Source organism: Pezoporus wallicus, unplaced genomic scaffold (assembly GCF_028554395.1).
Source record: "Pezoporus wallicus isolate ANWC-B61680 ecotype Strahan unplaced genomic scaffold, APGP_CSIRO_Pwel_v1 scaffold_7107, whole genome shotgun sequence".
NCBI lineage: Eukaryota > Metazoa > Chordata > Aves > Psittaciformes > Psittacidae > Pezoporus > Pezoporus wallicus.
This window is the reverse complement of record NW_026642114.1, coordinates 172344-187470: the sequence shown is the minus strand read 5'-3', so window position 1 is coordinate 187470 and position 15127 is coordinate 172344. Positions and strand designations below refer to the sequence as shown.

Below are 15127 nucleotides of genomic sequence, written 5' to 3'. Positions count from 1 at the left end.
ATTAATGGTATTCTAACAGATGAGTACATTCTAAGATTGAAGAGTTATTGGAGTGATGTTCTGGAAGACCTGGCTGCTTGCCTCTTATTTGCATTTGATATATTCAGTGCTGGCTGGGCAATACCAGACTGGCTTTGCTGCTGGTCTCCAAACTGTCATGTCACAGTGGCATTGCTGCTGAGCTACTGTAGCTGCTGTCAGCAGAGTACCTTTTGATGAAAATGCTGTAAGAATGAAGATGTAAAACTAGTTTGATTCTTAATGCAGAATGCATGTCTTTTAAAGGAGCATATCTTTCATTCACAGATGTGTTCTTGCACATTGTGTTTCATTCTTGTTTCCTGCACCTTGTTATTGTGAAGTACTCTTGCAGTTGTGCACACAGGTACTCACAGGCTCACTCCCCCCACCACAAAAGACAGCCTTTTTTCTCCCTTGGTGGTGGTGTCTTTGTGCTCAAATGCTTAGGCATGTACTTTTTTTCTAGATGGATTTCTTTGCAGCTGCTTCAACGCTGATGTGATTTTTTTATTTTCTTCCTAGTTCTCATGAAACACTGACCAAAAGGTGTGGAAAAGCAGCTCTTTTGAAGCTGTCCTTAAAAGGACATTGAGTGTGCCACCAGGATGTTGAGGGGCATTCTTTTTGGTCAGAAGAGACCCCTGACTCCACTGTGTTCAATCTTTTCATATTTCTTGCTGCTGAAGCTACTTTTTTCTTCTTTAAGAAGAATTTTATTGAAGTAGGAATTAAAGGGGCAAAATGAGGGAGTGGAGCCGTTCCTAATGCATTGTGGCTTGTGGGTTTTTTGTTGTGTTTTTTTTTGTTGTTGTTGGTTTTTGTTTGTTTGTTTTGGCAAACAAACCCTGCGTAGAAGGTTTGCCTTACTAAGGTGATGGGGAGAAGACCTGCATCCTGCCTTGTGGATGTCAAAGTAGGCATTTCTATGGAAGCAGTGTACACTATTATTGGGTTCCCTTTTGTTAGGATTGTAATGTGGTACTGTGTTGCTTCCCCCCCACCCCCAAATGCCAGTTATGTCTCAGATTTGGCTCATGTTTCTTTGTGTGTTTAAAGAAGTGCCTTTTGCTAGAAGTAGAGTTTATGTATTTATTTGTGACATCTGATTTGGGTTCTGCAGAGAAAGTGCACAGATGCCATTGCCTTGTGGCTGAATCTGAAATTTCAGAATTTTTAAATTTTTTTAATTCCCTGTCCCTGAGGGGGCAGATTTATTAATTTAGGTGGTAGTCTCCTTTGTAGGATACCCATCAAGGAGTTAGGGGGGATGGTGGGGTGGATTTTTGGCCTGAACTCTCCCCATGAACCCCTTGTTTCCTTCAGTTACTGTCTTCTTTTCCTCTTCAAACTGTTCATTTCAAGAAGAAACCTATGTCCTTCTGCTGTGTATTGTTTAGTTGGTTATGTGATCAACACAGCTAACCATCTGCCGAGCAGTAACCTCTTTCTGCTGATGCTTGCTTCAACAAACAGTGGGCTTTTCAATGGTAGTTCAACTTATTAGAGAAGGTTATCAAATGCCATCTACTTTGGACATGTTAAGAGGGTGTTCTGAAGGAAAAATTGGTATCTTGCATTTCTTTGTAAATTTGGTGTTGTGGAAAGGTCAGTGTTGTATAACTGGGAGTTGCATTAATTCAGTGTTCTTTATCTCTGAATGTGCTTAATCTGAAGCAGAAAATCAATGTATTTTCAGCCTTTGACTCCCTGAAGGATTGTATTGCCTCATGTGGTACTGTAGAGGACCCTAGTTTGGTTTGTGTGATCAGCTTATCCTGAATCAGCTGATCAGCTTGCTGAATGGTAGACAATTCCTTTTAGCTTCATGATGGTAAATTTATTTATTTACTTATCTTAAATCAGCTAGTAGGTGCTTGAAAATCAGTGCATGAAACTGTAGCTTAACAGGCATTTTCTACATCCTGGGCTGTTGTAATTTCAGTGCATATACAGGGATGAATATGTTCCATTAAAATGTTCTTCTCTTGCCCCTGGGAAAATGTAAGTAGATAGCACTTCACTGAGGCACAGGTTTCTCTCTTTTGGTAGGTATTGAAGTTGTGATAAGACCTTGTGAAAACTTTAAGCTAGTTCTTGTATCCTGTTGCTGTCTTGAGCGTGGTAAAATGTTACAACAGGTTTAAATCAGTAGGCCTGATGGTTTTTTTTCAGTATCTTTGTTTTAGAGATTACTTGAATTTCTAATTAATTGTGCTTTTGCCTGCAGATCTGTGTTTGAGTATAAAAGTTAAGGAGCTAGCTTGTGTTTTAACTGCCTCTCCTTTTATGGTGTGCTTTAGCTTTAGTTTGCACAGTAATAACACTGGGAACATGTATTAACAGGTACTGAGAAAGTGAGATTTTTATTTAGCTAGAAATTAACATTGTTGCATTCAAAATTCTGAGGAGTTCTAAAGTGGTGTGGGGTACAGCTGACAGCCAGTTGCCAGTTCTGTTTCTCAGAGCCTTAGAACTTCTTGCTCATGTGGGAAAGAAATCTTAGAGCTTGTATCATGGGTAGAATTGCCGTATTTCTCTTCAGGCTGCCAAAGCTTTGTTACCTTGCTGGCACTAGGTAGGTAGGTTCACTGTTGTTACATTCCTAAGCCTGTATTGAGCTGGGACTCCAAAGACCTAATATCCTCTGATTTGCACAAATAATATCCTGAAGTTTGATAAAATATTTGTGTGTTTTATTTTTCATACATATACCTTCTAGGCTTCTTTTAAACTTTCTGAGTTTGTGTGCTGCCTTAAAGGAACTGCTAAAATCAGACATCTGTTACGTAGTACAAGGTTGGTATGAAGACACACAATGATTGTGCCAAGATGTGGTTTATCAAGAGGCTTGAGCAAACCCATCTAAGCAGTTCTGTTTAAAGGGTTGACAGGGCTGTGTCTTTCTTCCTTTGACTCTTGTCCTTTCCTCACCTGTCCCAGACACAGTGCACGCTCCTGCCTCACCCTTCCTACTGGCACTAGCACATGTGACAGCACAGTCACCCAGATCAGCTCCCTGATTTAACTGAAGATTTATGCCCTAACCATTTGCTGCATTGCTTCTCACCTGAGCAGGAGAGGTGAGTTAGCAATGCTCCTGAGACAGGCAAGAAAGTGGTTCAGTATCACTGAACCTCAAGTTTTCTAAGAGTTTAATAGATATGGCAAATGCAGGAGATCCTGGGGGAAAAGAAATATTATTTTTCTTTGAGTTTCTGATCATTGGTTTTGCAACTAAGAGTTGATTCAAAGTTTTTCTAGGGTTTTGGTTGCATAGAGAGTTTCCTTGTCTTTGGAGGCATAGAAAGGATCATGGGGATGTATAATGGTATGATAGAGTTGCTGTCTTTGCTTAATCATTTGCTTTCTGGTACAAGAACACTCCCTGTTGCTGTCCCAGAGTACTTCTAGTGTTTAGCATTTACTCAGACTTCTAGGAGGATGTGTTTGCTGTAAAAGTTATTCGGGGATTTGAACTGGCAGAATTATTTGAAAGAGTAGGTGCAGAGTGCTGACAATTTGGTTTGGCCAGAGCTTTGTTGTGTTGTGTGAGTGTGTGTATTCATATGTCCATACCCTCTTCAAATCAAGGATATGGTGTGGCTACTTCTGTTTTCAAAAGGCCGAAAAATATGGGCATGGCATTAGGTACTCTTACTAAGCAAGGTGAATTTTGAGATGTTGTATGTGATGGTCATGAAGAGAGAAAATTTGTAATACCCCAACTGAATTTTTAGACGTTTAGTTTTAATATATATTTGTCTAATGGCCTACTGCTATTTTGAACAAAAATTAACAGCCCTACTTTACAGTAGTGTTTGCTTTAAATCCATCCCCACCAACTTTCTATTTTCATTGCAGCTGAAGGTATAGAGAAAGTTCCAAATTAGTCCAGTATCTTATGTAATTGCACAGTGCTTTCTGGGTAGTAACTGTCTTTTTTCTGATGTTTCTAGGGATTTTCTTCCACGAGGTTCTGGAATTGTAACAAGACGACCATTGGTCCTGCAGCTCATCACTGCCAAAACAGGTAACCTCTTTCTCTCTTTGGCTAAATGCCTGAACAAAGTGCTGACTTACTTCAGCAAGAGCAAAAAAAAAAAAAAAAAAGTATGGGAAAACTTAGCAGTGTCAAGAAAGATGCAACTGCCTGTAACCAAGGACCACTGCTTCAAAACTGTATGCTCATGACCACCTAATTTCATTGTTTTATCTGTGAAAACAGTAAAATCTAAATCCTTGAGCACATAGTAAATTTAATTCAAGATCAAACTTGAGGCAGTGGAGAAACATTACATACAATGTGTTTTAGAAACTAGCTTTGGTTTATTCATTTCTTGAGGAGCTTTACAGTCGTACTAGTTAACATTCCAAAATTGCTCTACTTCTACCTTTAAGTTTTGCTTCACTGCACACAGATTTGATTCCACACAGCTTGTTTTTATGACTTGTCTTTTTTGGTTGGGCTCACTGCACTAAGTAGAGCAGAAGGTAGACTGGGGGAGAACAAGGCTTCTGTGTATGTCTGGTCAAAAATAAAAATACAGTATGTGTATACTACTGAGTTATGTGGCATATTGAGATCTTTCATCAGAATTCACCACTTTAATTGCCCCTTGGTTGAGTACAATGTGCTGTTGTGTAGCTCAGTTCCCTAACACATATAAAAGCACCTGTGGTTTCCCATCATTCCATCATTCAATTTTTGTTGTTGTTGCTTCTAAACCTATGCAAGTAACAAAATAACTTTTTTACTATTGACTTCTGCTTAACACTACAAAAAGAAATAACATCCAAACCAGAATTTCAAAATAACAAGTGGTCTTTAAATTATGGAACACTATGAAAATTGAAGCTGCCTGTAGAACTTTAGTCTGTCTCTGTGTGAGGTGTAATTAAGTTTTTACATGCATTTACTTTCCTAAAAGGTCTTTTTGTTGTTCAGCAGGAAGATGATATACTTCAGTCTGCTTAGGCTCCATCTTTTTTCCTGAATTACTGCTTCTAAAGCTGATTCTTACTTTCAATGCCTCTATGAAATTTTCCATAGTGTTTATACTGTGTAAAGGAGAGGAAAAAACTGGAATCCAGTATTTCTGTATGCTCAGCTTAGAAATGTTAGGATTTTCAAGTGTGTAATATGCTTAAGGTACTTAATATTAAAAGATGAAGTTCATTTTAGTTGGAGGTATGAACACTTGTTATTTCTGCATATCTGGCTTTTGATCTGACAGAGAATGCAGAAATGCATGAATAAGGCCTAGCTATAGAGAATCTTCATCTAATTTTCCCAGCACCATGTAAAAGCAGCAGAAAAATAAGAATCGAGCTCTGTGATAGCAATGCTAACAAAATGACATATGCGGGGTAAACTCTTACGCTCTAACCTCAAGTGGTTAAATACTTATTCTTAGACATCCATCCTAAATTTACCTCAACTGGTCTGTACTGTCCTATTTTGTAAAATCATTATAATTTGGCTTGGTTAAGGAGGCAATGAAAGCGCTTCTCTTTTTCTGGTATTTTTCCCATTAATATGTTTGCATAGTATTACTAGATTTAGATAGGCCTCTAGGTTTTTGTGTAGGTACCTTCTCTGCTGAAAAGCAGTTCTTCATTATAACTTAACGCAACAAAAACTTTAAGAATTCTGGAGAACTGAGCTTCAGTGTAATTTTGTGTTTCCTGAATGGCAAGACATATTTCTCCCTTTGGGAAATGCTGTGTGTTTCTGTTTGGGATTAGCTGCCAAGACCTTTAAAATGCAAGCTTTAATTATTTTGTTACTTTCTTTAAACTTTGTTCCACTGTTACTGTTTTTGGTGGTGAAATTCCAAATAACTTTATCTTTTAAACCACCTTTATCTTTCTGAACTAATTAAAGAAAAAAAAAAAGGAAATGAAAGAAAACTGCTTAGAGAAGCGCAGTGTTCTTTTACAGGAAGCAGATGATGAACTGATTTTTATCAAGTCCATAATTATCTAAAATGTTATAGAAAGTAGAGGATTGTATCAGCTTCTTGATGCTGTAACAAGCTTAACTGATATCTAATCCTAGGACCTTTCTTGTCTCTTTTAAAAGTAACTTCTTAAGATTATTCCTTGGAAGGGAAGGGGTACTTTCTATATAGGCATGCAGAGATGACTGCAAGATACTTTAGCAATATTTTGCAACTGGCTGAGAATATTTTTGGAATGTGAATTTGATTGAGGAGGTTAAAGCTTCATTTGAGTCACTGCACTAAGGGATAAGGATTGGCAGTTGGAGGGAAAGCTTAACCACTCATTATTAGGGTTGTACATGTCACTGAAGGATGCAGCCCCTGAGGAGTTATCAGGAGCCCTCCAGCATCTGAAAGATCTGACATATCTGGAGAAAGAGTGGTTACTCCTGTGGAAGGGGTAACATGAAACAATTCACTACCAAGAAATTTATTTCATGAGATGTGGAGTGTTTTTTTTTAAGAACTTTTTTTACTTCCTCTTAAAAAAAAAAAATAAAATCTGTGTAATTAGTACAAAGCTATTTTATAGCAATCTGTTGACCTCCTTTAATCAGTAACATATTTTGGTGGCAACAGTACAATTCCCAAATGGCTTTATGCCATTTGCACTTCCATGTCCCTGCACATACTGTACTCTGCTGAAATCCTAGAGGCAAAGACAAAGGTTTTAATTAAATATTGTAGCTAACAAATCAGTCTTTACTAGTTATGACTATTTTCTTCTGAGTGTGATAATGCCAGAAATACCTAGTAGCATAGAATAAGTCAGAATATGGATGTTAAAAATAATTTACAGTCCTCTGAAGGACTCTGACTTGTCCTTGACTAGCCTACTTTGCAGTCTTTTTGGGGACTGCCCAACTACATTTCAGATGAAATTGCAAATGTGGCCTGTACCCAAGAAATTAATGTACTAGCTAGAGGAGGAAGGGGGTGGGGGGAATAATCTCCATCTTGTAAATATTCTGAGGTTCCAAGGTATCTTCTTGCAGCTAGAGGCTGATGCTCGTTACATGTCCCAAAGTAGTTCATTGGCAGCCCTGTAGGTAGGGTCACAAATTTTCATCCCTATTCTTCATCTCATATTTTTGATTCAGTTGCTCTTCTTCTACCAAAGAAAAGTACTATATACACTCTCTTGCTGGAAGAGAAAATTGGACTAAACAAGCATGCAGTGTTTGTTCTGTAATAAACAGACCTAAAGTCACAACTGAAAAAAATGTCCTACCTGGCTTGCCAAGCAACCCGCATGCACTTTGATATTCTTTCCGGTCACTGCACTTGGCCCTGAGCAATTCCACAATGTCGGCAATGTCCAGTGTCAGATCTAAGAAGAGTCTTGTGACTTTGTTGCTAGTCTCTGAAGGAGCTCTGAGTACAGAATAGTTCTTGAGAAAATAGTCCTGTCTGGGAAGATGCAGTTCATTGAGTTTTTAGAAGGCACAGGCGTGGACATGGTGCTGTTAGCCAGAAGGATCTCTGATGGAGAACTTCAGGTTTCACATGGCAAGACAGTGGTGATAAATTAGCTTAGCCATTCTAAGGATGTACATGGGAAGAATTTCACCTGCTTTTTCCTGGGTGAGCAGTTGCATGTGAGGGCACTTTATTTTGTTAGACTGATGTCTAAATTCAGGTAAAAACCATGCCAGTTCTTTCAGTATTTGTCTGCTGTTGTGTAAGATACAGGGAGTTTATTCTTTCCCAATAGACACCGTCTGTTTCAAATGCTAAACTGTTGTGGTATTGCAGCAGTTACCAGTGAGTCTAGAGGGCTGATCTTTCACTTTCTTACTCATGATTCCTTTTCAGGTGGAGGAATGCACCACATATTCCTGTAGTTGTACTTTTATAAGGACTTTTCCCTGTCTGTGTTTTGAGATCTAAGTGTTGGCACACAGCTGACAAGAATTTTTAGGCAGCATTAGTGTCCACTAGTCTTAAAGCAACATAACTGAATTCTGTGTAAGGTATGTTAGTTCCATTTCAACTCTTAATCTTCCTTCTGCAAGTTTTGCAGTAAGCATGCTAACCTGTAGTAATTTGTCATGTGTTACCATAATTAATTAAAGGAGTTGTGTTTTTTTTTTTTTTTATTTTTCTTTCAGTTTTTTTCCCCCCACATATTCCATCTAAATCAGGCAACCTGTTCTTCTTCTTGCTGTGCTGTCTCCTGCCTGTGGAATTGAGATAATTATCTAGATTTCTTCAAGTTGGGTAGTATGCTTTTTAAACAGCACTCACAACAAAAAATTTACTGGGGTTTTAGCTGAAGCTTTTGTTCTTCTGTTTGTTAAAAAAACATTGCCTACTATATAAAGCCTGTTATTTACATGTTAAAATACCTTGGCTCTAGGAGGGTTATTTTCCTCATTTTGATAGCTGCTTTTGGAGGGATTTTGGGTTTTCTTCATGGTCTTGCTTCAGTTTCTTTGCTAAAGAAGTGTCAGATTAACAGATTTTGAAAATTATTGAGGTGGACATTTTTAGATGAGTCATATGTACAGTGCCCACTTTTGTTTCAGTTCTGTTAGTTAGAGCACTTAAATGGAAAGTAAATCACATGAGTTTCAAAAGTCATTCTGATATTTTTTTTCCTGAAGTCTTGCTGATGCTCTAATGAAATTGCTGAGCTTTAAAGCAAGTCTTTTCTTGAGACTGCTCCTCAAGCATACCCATCTTTTACTGCCATCTGGTGGCAAAACCAATCCTCTAACAGAAAATGACAAATTTATAAAAGGAACCTTAGATTGGTTGTTTTGGCTAACATCGTCTTAGAGATGTCATCAGCAGGAAGACATTTGGAGGTCTTGAAGGACAAAAACTAGAAAGGTGCCACAATGCCAGTGGTTGGGGAGAGACTGGGCACTTAGCAGGGAAGGAAGGAAGGCAGTGGCTGCTGACTTATGGGTCCCATTTTCTGGCAGTTATTCAGGTAATGAACAGGGATTCTGTAGAGACTAGTGAATATGTTGGAGTTGCATACCTGAAAAGGTAAAATGTGGCATCACTATGGGGAAAAGGTGGTAGTGACTGGTGACCCCTTCCCTAGTCAATGAAATACTCATCATCCAAACAGGCCTGATAAGCTGGAAAAGGGATAGCACCGCTGGTCTGAAACCTGAATTTAAGCTGTTAGTGTAAGGTTGCAGAAACTGCAAATCTTCCTTGCTGCTGTCTGTGTGTGTGCGTGTACTAATAACAGTGTCTGGAGTAACCTTGAGCTGATCAACAGTGACTGCTGATGTCTGACAGCATGAATTTGAGGCTTCAACCAGTTCTCCTATCAGCACCCTCAAACAGTGTATGGGCTTCAGCTCATGTTTGGAAAAGTTAATCGTACCCAGAAATACTTGGTTTTGTTAGTGTGTTTTCCTGGAAAGTTTTGTTTTCTTGATCCTGGATTGATGCTTGCTTAGTGACATCAGGAAAGATGGAATCCACTTACTGAAAGACTGGGAAATAGCTCTAAATGTGCCAGTACTCAAAAAATTATAATACAGAGAAGTGACAGAAAATCAAAGCTCACTTTTAGAAAAAAAGAAATCTGTAATTAGTTATTAAATAACAGTTTGAAAAGTACTTGAGATGCATAACAGTCACCACAGTCAAGAACAGAAAGATCCTTGTCATAATCAGTATAATTTTATTTTTTTGTTACAGGGTAGCAGGCTTGTAAATAAAGGTGTGCTAGGTGTCCTGTCTTGGGTAGAGTAAGGCTGTAAATTATCTTGCATGGTTCTTTATTATATTAAACAATTTCAGGAAAGCTGGTCGAGAAAGGATTCCTGTAAGATGGATGCACAGTTGTTTACTGAGTGGAAGGGTTATCCCTCCAGGTCATGTTAAATATATTGTATTACTGATAGGATGGCAGAACATAGCATGTTTAATAAGTTTATATTTGGCAAGTATGAACAAGACTCTGAAACACACTGGAGGACAGAACTGGAATCTAAATTGCTTGCAAAGGAAAAGAACTGCCTTAAAAGCAGGAAGAAGTTCACCTGGGATGAGGGCTGTTTCTATACTGAAAGATTAATGTTTAGATAGCTAGTTTTCAGAAAAGAACCTGGTGATTGCAGTGGACCTCTAAGAGAGCACAACTCACTGATGTCATGCTGTTCTAAAATACAGAAGTAAATATTGTATGAGATGTATCAATAGAAATGCAGTCTTAAATGTAGTTCTACTTTTTTTCAGTCTTGGAAGGATCTTGGTGAGCTCTGCCTTTGTAGCATTCAGAAGAATGCCTGGAGAATATCTGTGAATGATTGAAGGTTTAGAATGCATGATGTGTAGAGGAAGGTTGAAAGAAGAGTGATACATTTCTTCTTCAGAACATTTTCAAGAATATGAAACACTATTAAATCAAAAAGAGTGCTTGTTTTTCTCCTCTGGTATGAGTGTCTACCCTTAAAATTAAGCATTTCACTGGTTCCTAAGAGCATGACCTGGTATTTTATGTTACTTACTTTCATCAGCTCTACACTATTTTATTTTATTTTATTTTATTTTATTTTATTTTATTTTATTTTATTTTATTTTATTTTTTTAAATCTCTTATGCTACAATATTCTTGTCATCCTCTGCACTGACAGGATATTCTGTATTTTCTTCAGAAAATACTAGGGTACTTCTATTTCTCGTAGCCTGGCTGCTTGAAATTAGCAGTGGGATGTCTGAGTTCTCAATATTTTATTTTCAGCATGTTAGAAAAGCTAGAGAAATGGTGAATTAGAAGAGAGATTATAGATTGGGTAAGGCAACAAGGGCTTTTGATACTGCTTCTCTGTTCAGTGAAGAACTAATGAATGATTTGCTAGGGTCAAAATAGATTAATTTGACTGCATTTACTTTGTTCAGAAAAAACTGATCCATCATCAAAGAAAAGGGGATGTACTTAAGCTCATGTTGTTTATTTGCATGTTTTTAAATCACTCTTTTGAAAAACATTCTGAAGCTTTCTGGGATGCTTCATTGAAGCTAACAAGACTCTTGTTGCTTGTGTGACATCTCTCTAAAGGACTGACAGTAGTAGAATGTATTCCACCTTTGCTATACATGTTTACTTGTTTTGCTATAGGAGCACTATTTAATAAGCCACATTTTTTAAAAACTCCAAGCTGGAGACTTAAATCTTGAGTATATTAGACTGGATACCCCCACAGACTCGGAACAACTCTGCATGAAATCAGGTGGGGAAGAGTCCTGAATCTCCAGGTGTTTCATTTTGGTAAATTCTTGGTAAAATCCAGGTGACTCATCTTGGTAAATTCTTGACCTCTAGTAGCAGATTATTCTGCATAGGGTATTCTGTATGGGCTCCATCAGAGTTTGGAAGGTCTTGAGTTCAGCTTGATGTGGATCAAGAAGGTGATTGTTTTTTTTTTAAATTAAAAAATCGCATAATAAGGCTGAGAAAGTTGGAGCTTTTCAGTGTGGAGAAGAGAAGCTGTGTGGAGATCTCATAGCAGCCTTCCAGTATCTGAAGGGGGCCTTTAAGGATGCCAGAGAGGGATTCGAGCAAAGGCAATGTTTTAATTTTTTAGCTAATTGTGCTTTTTTGTGATTTCAGCTTTCTCCAGAAAATACATATTGGAAAACTAGACCTTGGGCAAGATCACTTTTTCTTGTGTGGCTTCATGTCCATTTCCACAAAAATGTGAATACAATGTTTTCCTAGTATTCTTCTGTGTATGAAAGCTGAAAACTGAAGAATGCATTAAAGCATGTGCTTATCCAGTCTGGCTAAAAGCAGCACTGCCAAGGACAGGCAAAGAGCTGAAAGGAGCAAAACAAAGTGCTTGTTGTTAATTTGAATTTTTATTCTGAAGGCTGTGCGTGGCACCACAGGTTATGAACCGTTGTAAAGTCTGTTCCTTCAGTGGGACCACAGGTGTCATTGGGAGGAATGAGCTATTGATAAATATTAATGCACCTAAAAAAGTAGCTGATGTTTTCATTTGAATTACCTTGAAGCCATTTCAATTTTTCCTATTACTACTGAGCATTTAGTGGAACAAAGAGAAAAGCTTCCTTGACAATCAGCTGAGTCAGTCAACTGATTACAACTAGGCACTGAGTATTAATTATTGAATTGTGAAATATTTTTCTGAGGAAGTCTGAACCACTGGGGAGAGAGGGAGGGAAGTAACTAAGAAGAATATGTTTATGTTATGCCAGGAGTAGTGCATGAAGAACTGGGACAAAATAAGAACCACTTGTTAGTTCTTTTTTCCAGTAGGTAACTATTTTCCAACCTTGAGATGACAAGTTTTACATATGTGAATTCTGAAATGTGCTAGAGAAACTGAAGTATTTTGTGTGCCATGTTATCTTTCACTTCAAAATATTTAAATATTCCTTTTGTTGTTTTTTTTTTTTGTGTTTTGTTTTTTTAATAGTTGCCAACAAAACATACAAAACTCCTACTCATTGTCATTTTGCTGCTAGAGCTAAAAAAGAATGTAAGAGATGCTGGAATTCTTAAGTTACCAGAAATGAAATGGAGGTTTTTGTTGAGTGCTCTCATTTTTGAAATAAGATATGTATTATTTTTGTCTTAATAAGGGTGGGTTTTCTGGTCCCTTGCCTTTGAATCTGGAGGGATTATGGTACTGTAACACAGAAAGGTTGGTACTTGTTTTCCCCTCCTCTCTCTCCTTCCTTTCTTTTTTTTTTCCCTCTCAGTTTGCTTCAACTATTGGTTTCATGTGTGGTTTTGACTATTGTTTTTTAACACTTCTGCCAATAGTAATAAAGCAACTTCTGGGAAACAAACTTCAGTACTGGTACATAAGACTCTCGATTAATCTGTATTCCTGGATCAGATCTCTTGAGCTTCTGTTTCTTCTCTGAGTACCAAGCAAGCTCTTTGCTGGGGGGTTTGAGGGCTGTTTACCAAGAAATGTTTTCTGGGGAAGAAACGTTCAAATGGAACTTTTGAGATCAGGTCTTGATTGCAGGATGAAATTAACTGGAACATACACAACTTTGATCAGCCTTTCTCCATCCCTATTGCTTAGAGCAGGATCAGGAAATGAGCTTGTATCTGTTGTTAACATTTATGTCATTACTTTTGATTACAGTGTCACTATTGTGAGATAAACATTTGTGTTGTGTTTTAAAGGAAGAAACCCCACTTCTAAAATCTGAGATGTGCTTTTGGTTTTGCACCTCTAGGTAAGGAAATTAGTATCCGTATTTGGATTCAGGAGTCAAAATAGGGAGGGACCCAGTGTCAAGTTCGAGTCTAACAAATTAGACTGTATCTATCCTTGATATTCCTGGTTGATGCCCAAAAGGTAAGAGGGCAGGTTTTATGGTATTGAAGATGTAGGAATTAATTGTATTCTCCCACTTAAGCAGAATAACTGCTATATCAATAAAAGCTTTTACAAACTTCTTAAACTTAGTTTGGATTTAGATGACAAGAAGTTTTTGGGAAATGAGTTGCATTATAAACAGTATGGTCTGCTTAAGTGATCTTATTTTCATTGTGAACGTCTAAAAATATACAGAACTTCTTTGTTAAAAATCATGTAACATGGGCTCTTAGTTTTTGAAAGCAAACACTAATAATCTTTGATAATATCGAGCTTGACTTCTGTTCAATTTAGTGATGTATTGCAGGCAAATGTAATCAGATGAAAACTGAAATATGTGTCACAATCAGTTCGTTGTTCTATTAGTGTAAATGGTATCTATTTGAATCTTTCAGGTTGTTCCACAAGATGACATGCTGAAGCTAAAAGCAGTAAATGGGATTCATTCAACTTGACTTTTTAACTAACTCTTTCTTGTTGTAGGCTGGTTTTCATCTGTACAATCACATCTATAGCATGTGCTCATATATCATTCTTTCCTGATACTCATGATGACATGCTTTTGTACATATGCATCTGAAGAATAGTAGGGGCTTGAAAGTGGGTGTCTAAGTCTATGACCCTGTGAAATACGGAGTTGCTGTTGATATTTTTCAGAGTATGCTGAATTTCTACACTGCAAAGGGAGGAAATTTACTGATTTTGATGAAGTTCGTCAGGAAATTGAAGTAGAAACAGATAGAGTAACAGGAGTGAACAAAGGCATTTCTTCAGTTCCTATAAACTTAAGAATATATTCTCCACATGGTAGGTAAAATCATCCTACTTTATATTTCTGTCATGTGATGGGTTATGTAGCTCTGTCTAGCTCTGTTTCCTTTTGTATGCATTCTCATTGCCCAGTCAGAAGTCTTCTGGGATGAAAAAACTTCTGAGACTGAGTTGAAGTAAAAAGTGGATATGCATCTGGAAGAATTGTCAACTTCTGTGTTCTGCTGGGCAGAATGCAGACTCTGTTCCATTTAATATTCTCATGATTTAAAAATATTCTCACTCTACATCAGGATGAAAACAGTCTATCTCCTGGTACATATACCATTAGATAGTAACTTGCTAGTAAAGACAAATAATAGGAGATGGGAGATTTAGTGGCAAAACTTCTTTTTGCCACTTTCCAGATGGATTCCCCAATCAGTGATCTAAGAAGTCATTATGTCTCCCTGACCTATTAGATGTTTATTGTTTGCTGTCATTAAAAATATATTTAGACAATAATGGTGTTTGAAGCTGCTTTATGTTGTAGACCCCCAGTATAGATCAAAGTTAGCTCCTCTGGTTGCCATCTGGCCAATTTGATGAAGGCAATCTAGAGAAAATGTTTTGCATTGAATCTGTCTTGAATACAGGAGAAAAGTGGTGTGGTTGACTGAAGCACTTTATTTTTCTAACCACCTCATCTGATGTCTTCATGGTGAGTCAAACGACAGAAAGATTAAAATAAGAGGGGAGGTAATTAAAGAGATGCTGAGCCTCCCTTTGATACACTGTGAGCAGCCTTGGCTCTAAATATATGCCTCTGAACCTTTCTCTGCTATACAGATATGGTATAGCTGACTGGAGAGAAGCTGAATTAAATGCCCTGCCTTGAAGCATGTTGTTTGGACGTATTGACTCCAGGAGAAAATGAAAATTTCCTACCTTAATGCTCTTACTTTGTTTTATTAGGATCAGTCATTTAGTTCAGCAACTGTTGTCTGTATTAGCCAGACCCCA

General features: G+C 37.6%; 1 protein-coding gene across 5 annotated transcripts in view; it reads left to right on the top strand.

Moving 5' to 3' along the window:
- The window catches only part of DNM3 (dynamin 3), a 180383-nt gene that overhangs the window by 12590 nt on the left and 152666 nt on the right, over nucleotides 1-15127 (top strand). For all 5 annotated transcript variants that reach the window (XM_057427464.1, XM_057427467.1, XM_057427466.1 and 2 more), the window contains exons 2-3: nucleotides 3978-4051; nucleotides 14012-14161. In XM_057427464.1, coding sequence (XP_057283447.1) covers nucleotides 3978-4051; nucleotides 14012-14161 — 224 coding nt within the window. The remainder of the gene's footprint in view (nucleotides 1-3977; nucleotides 4052-14011; nucleotides 14162-15127) is intronic.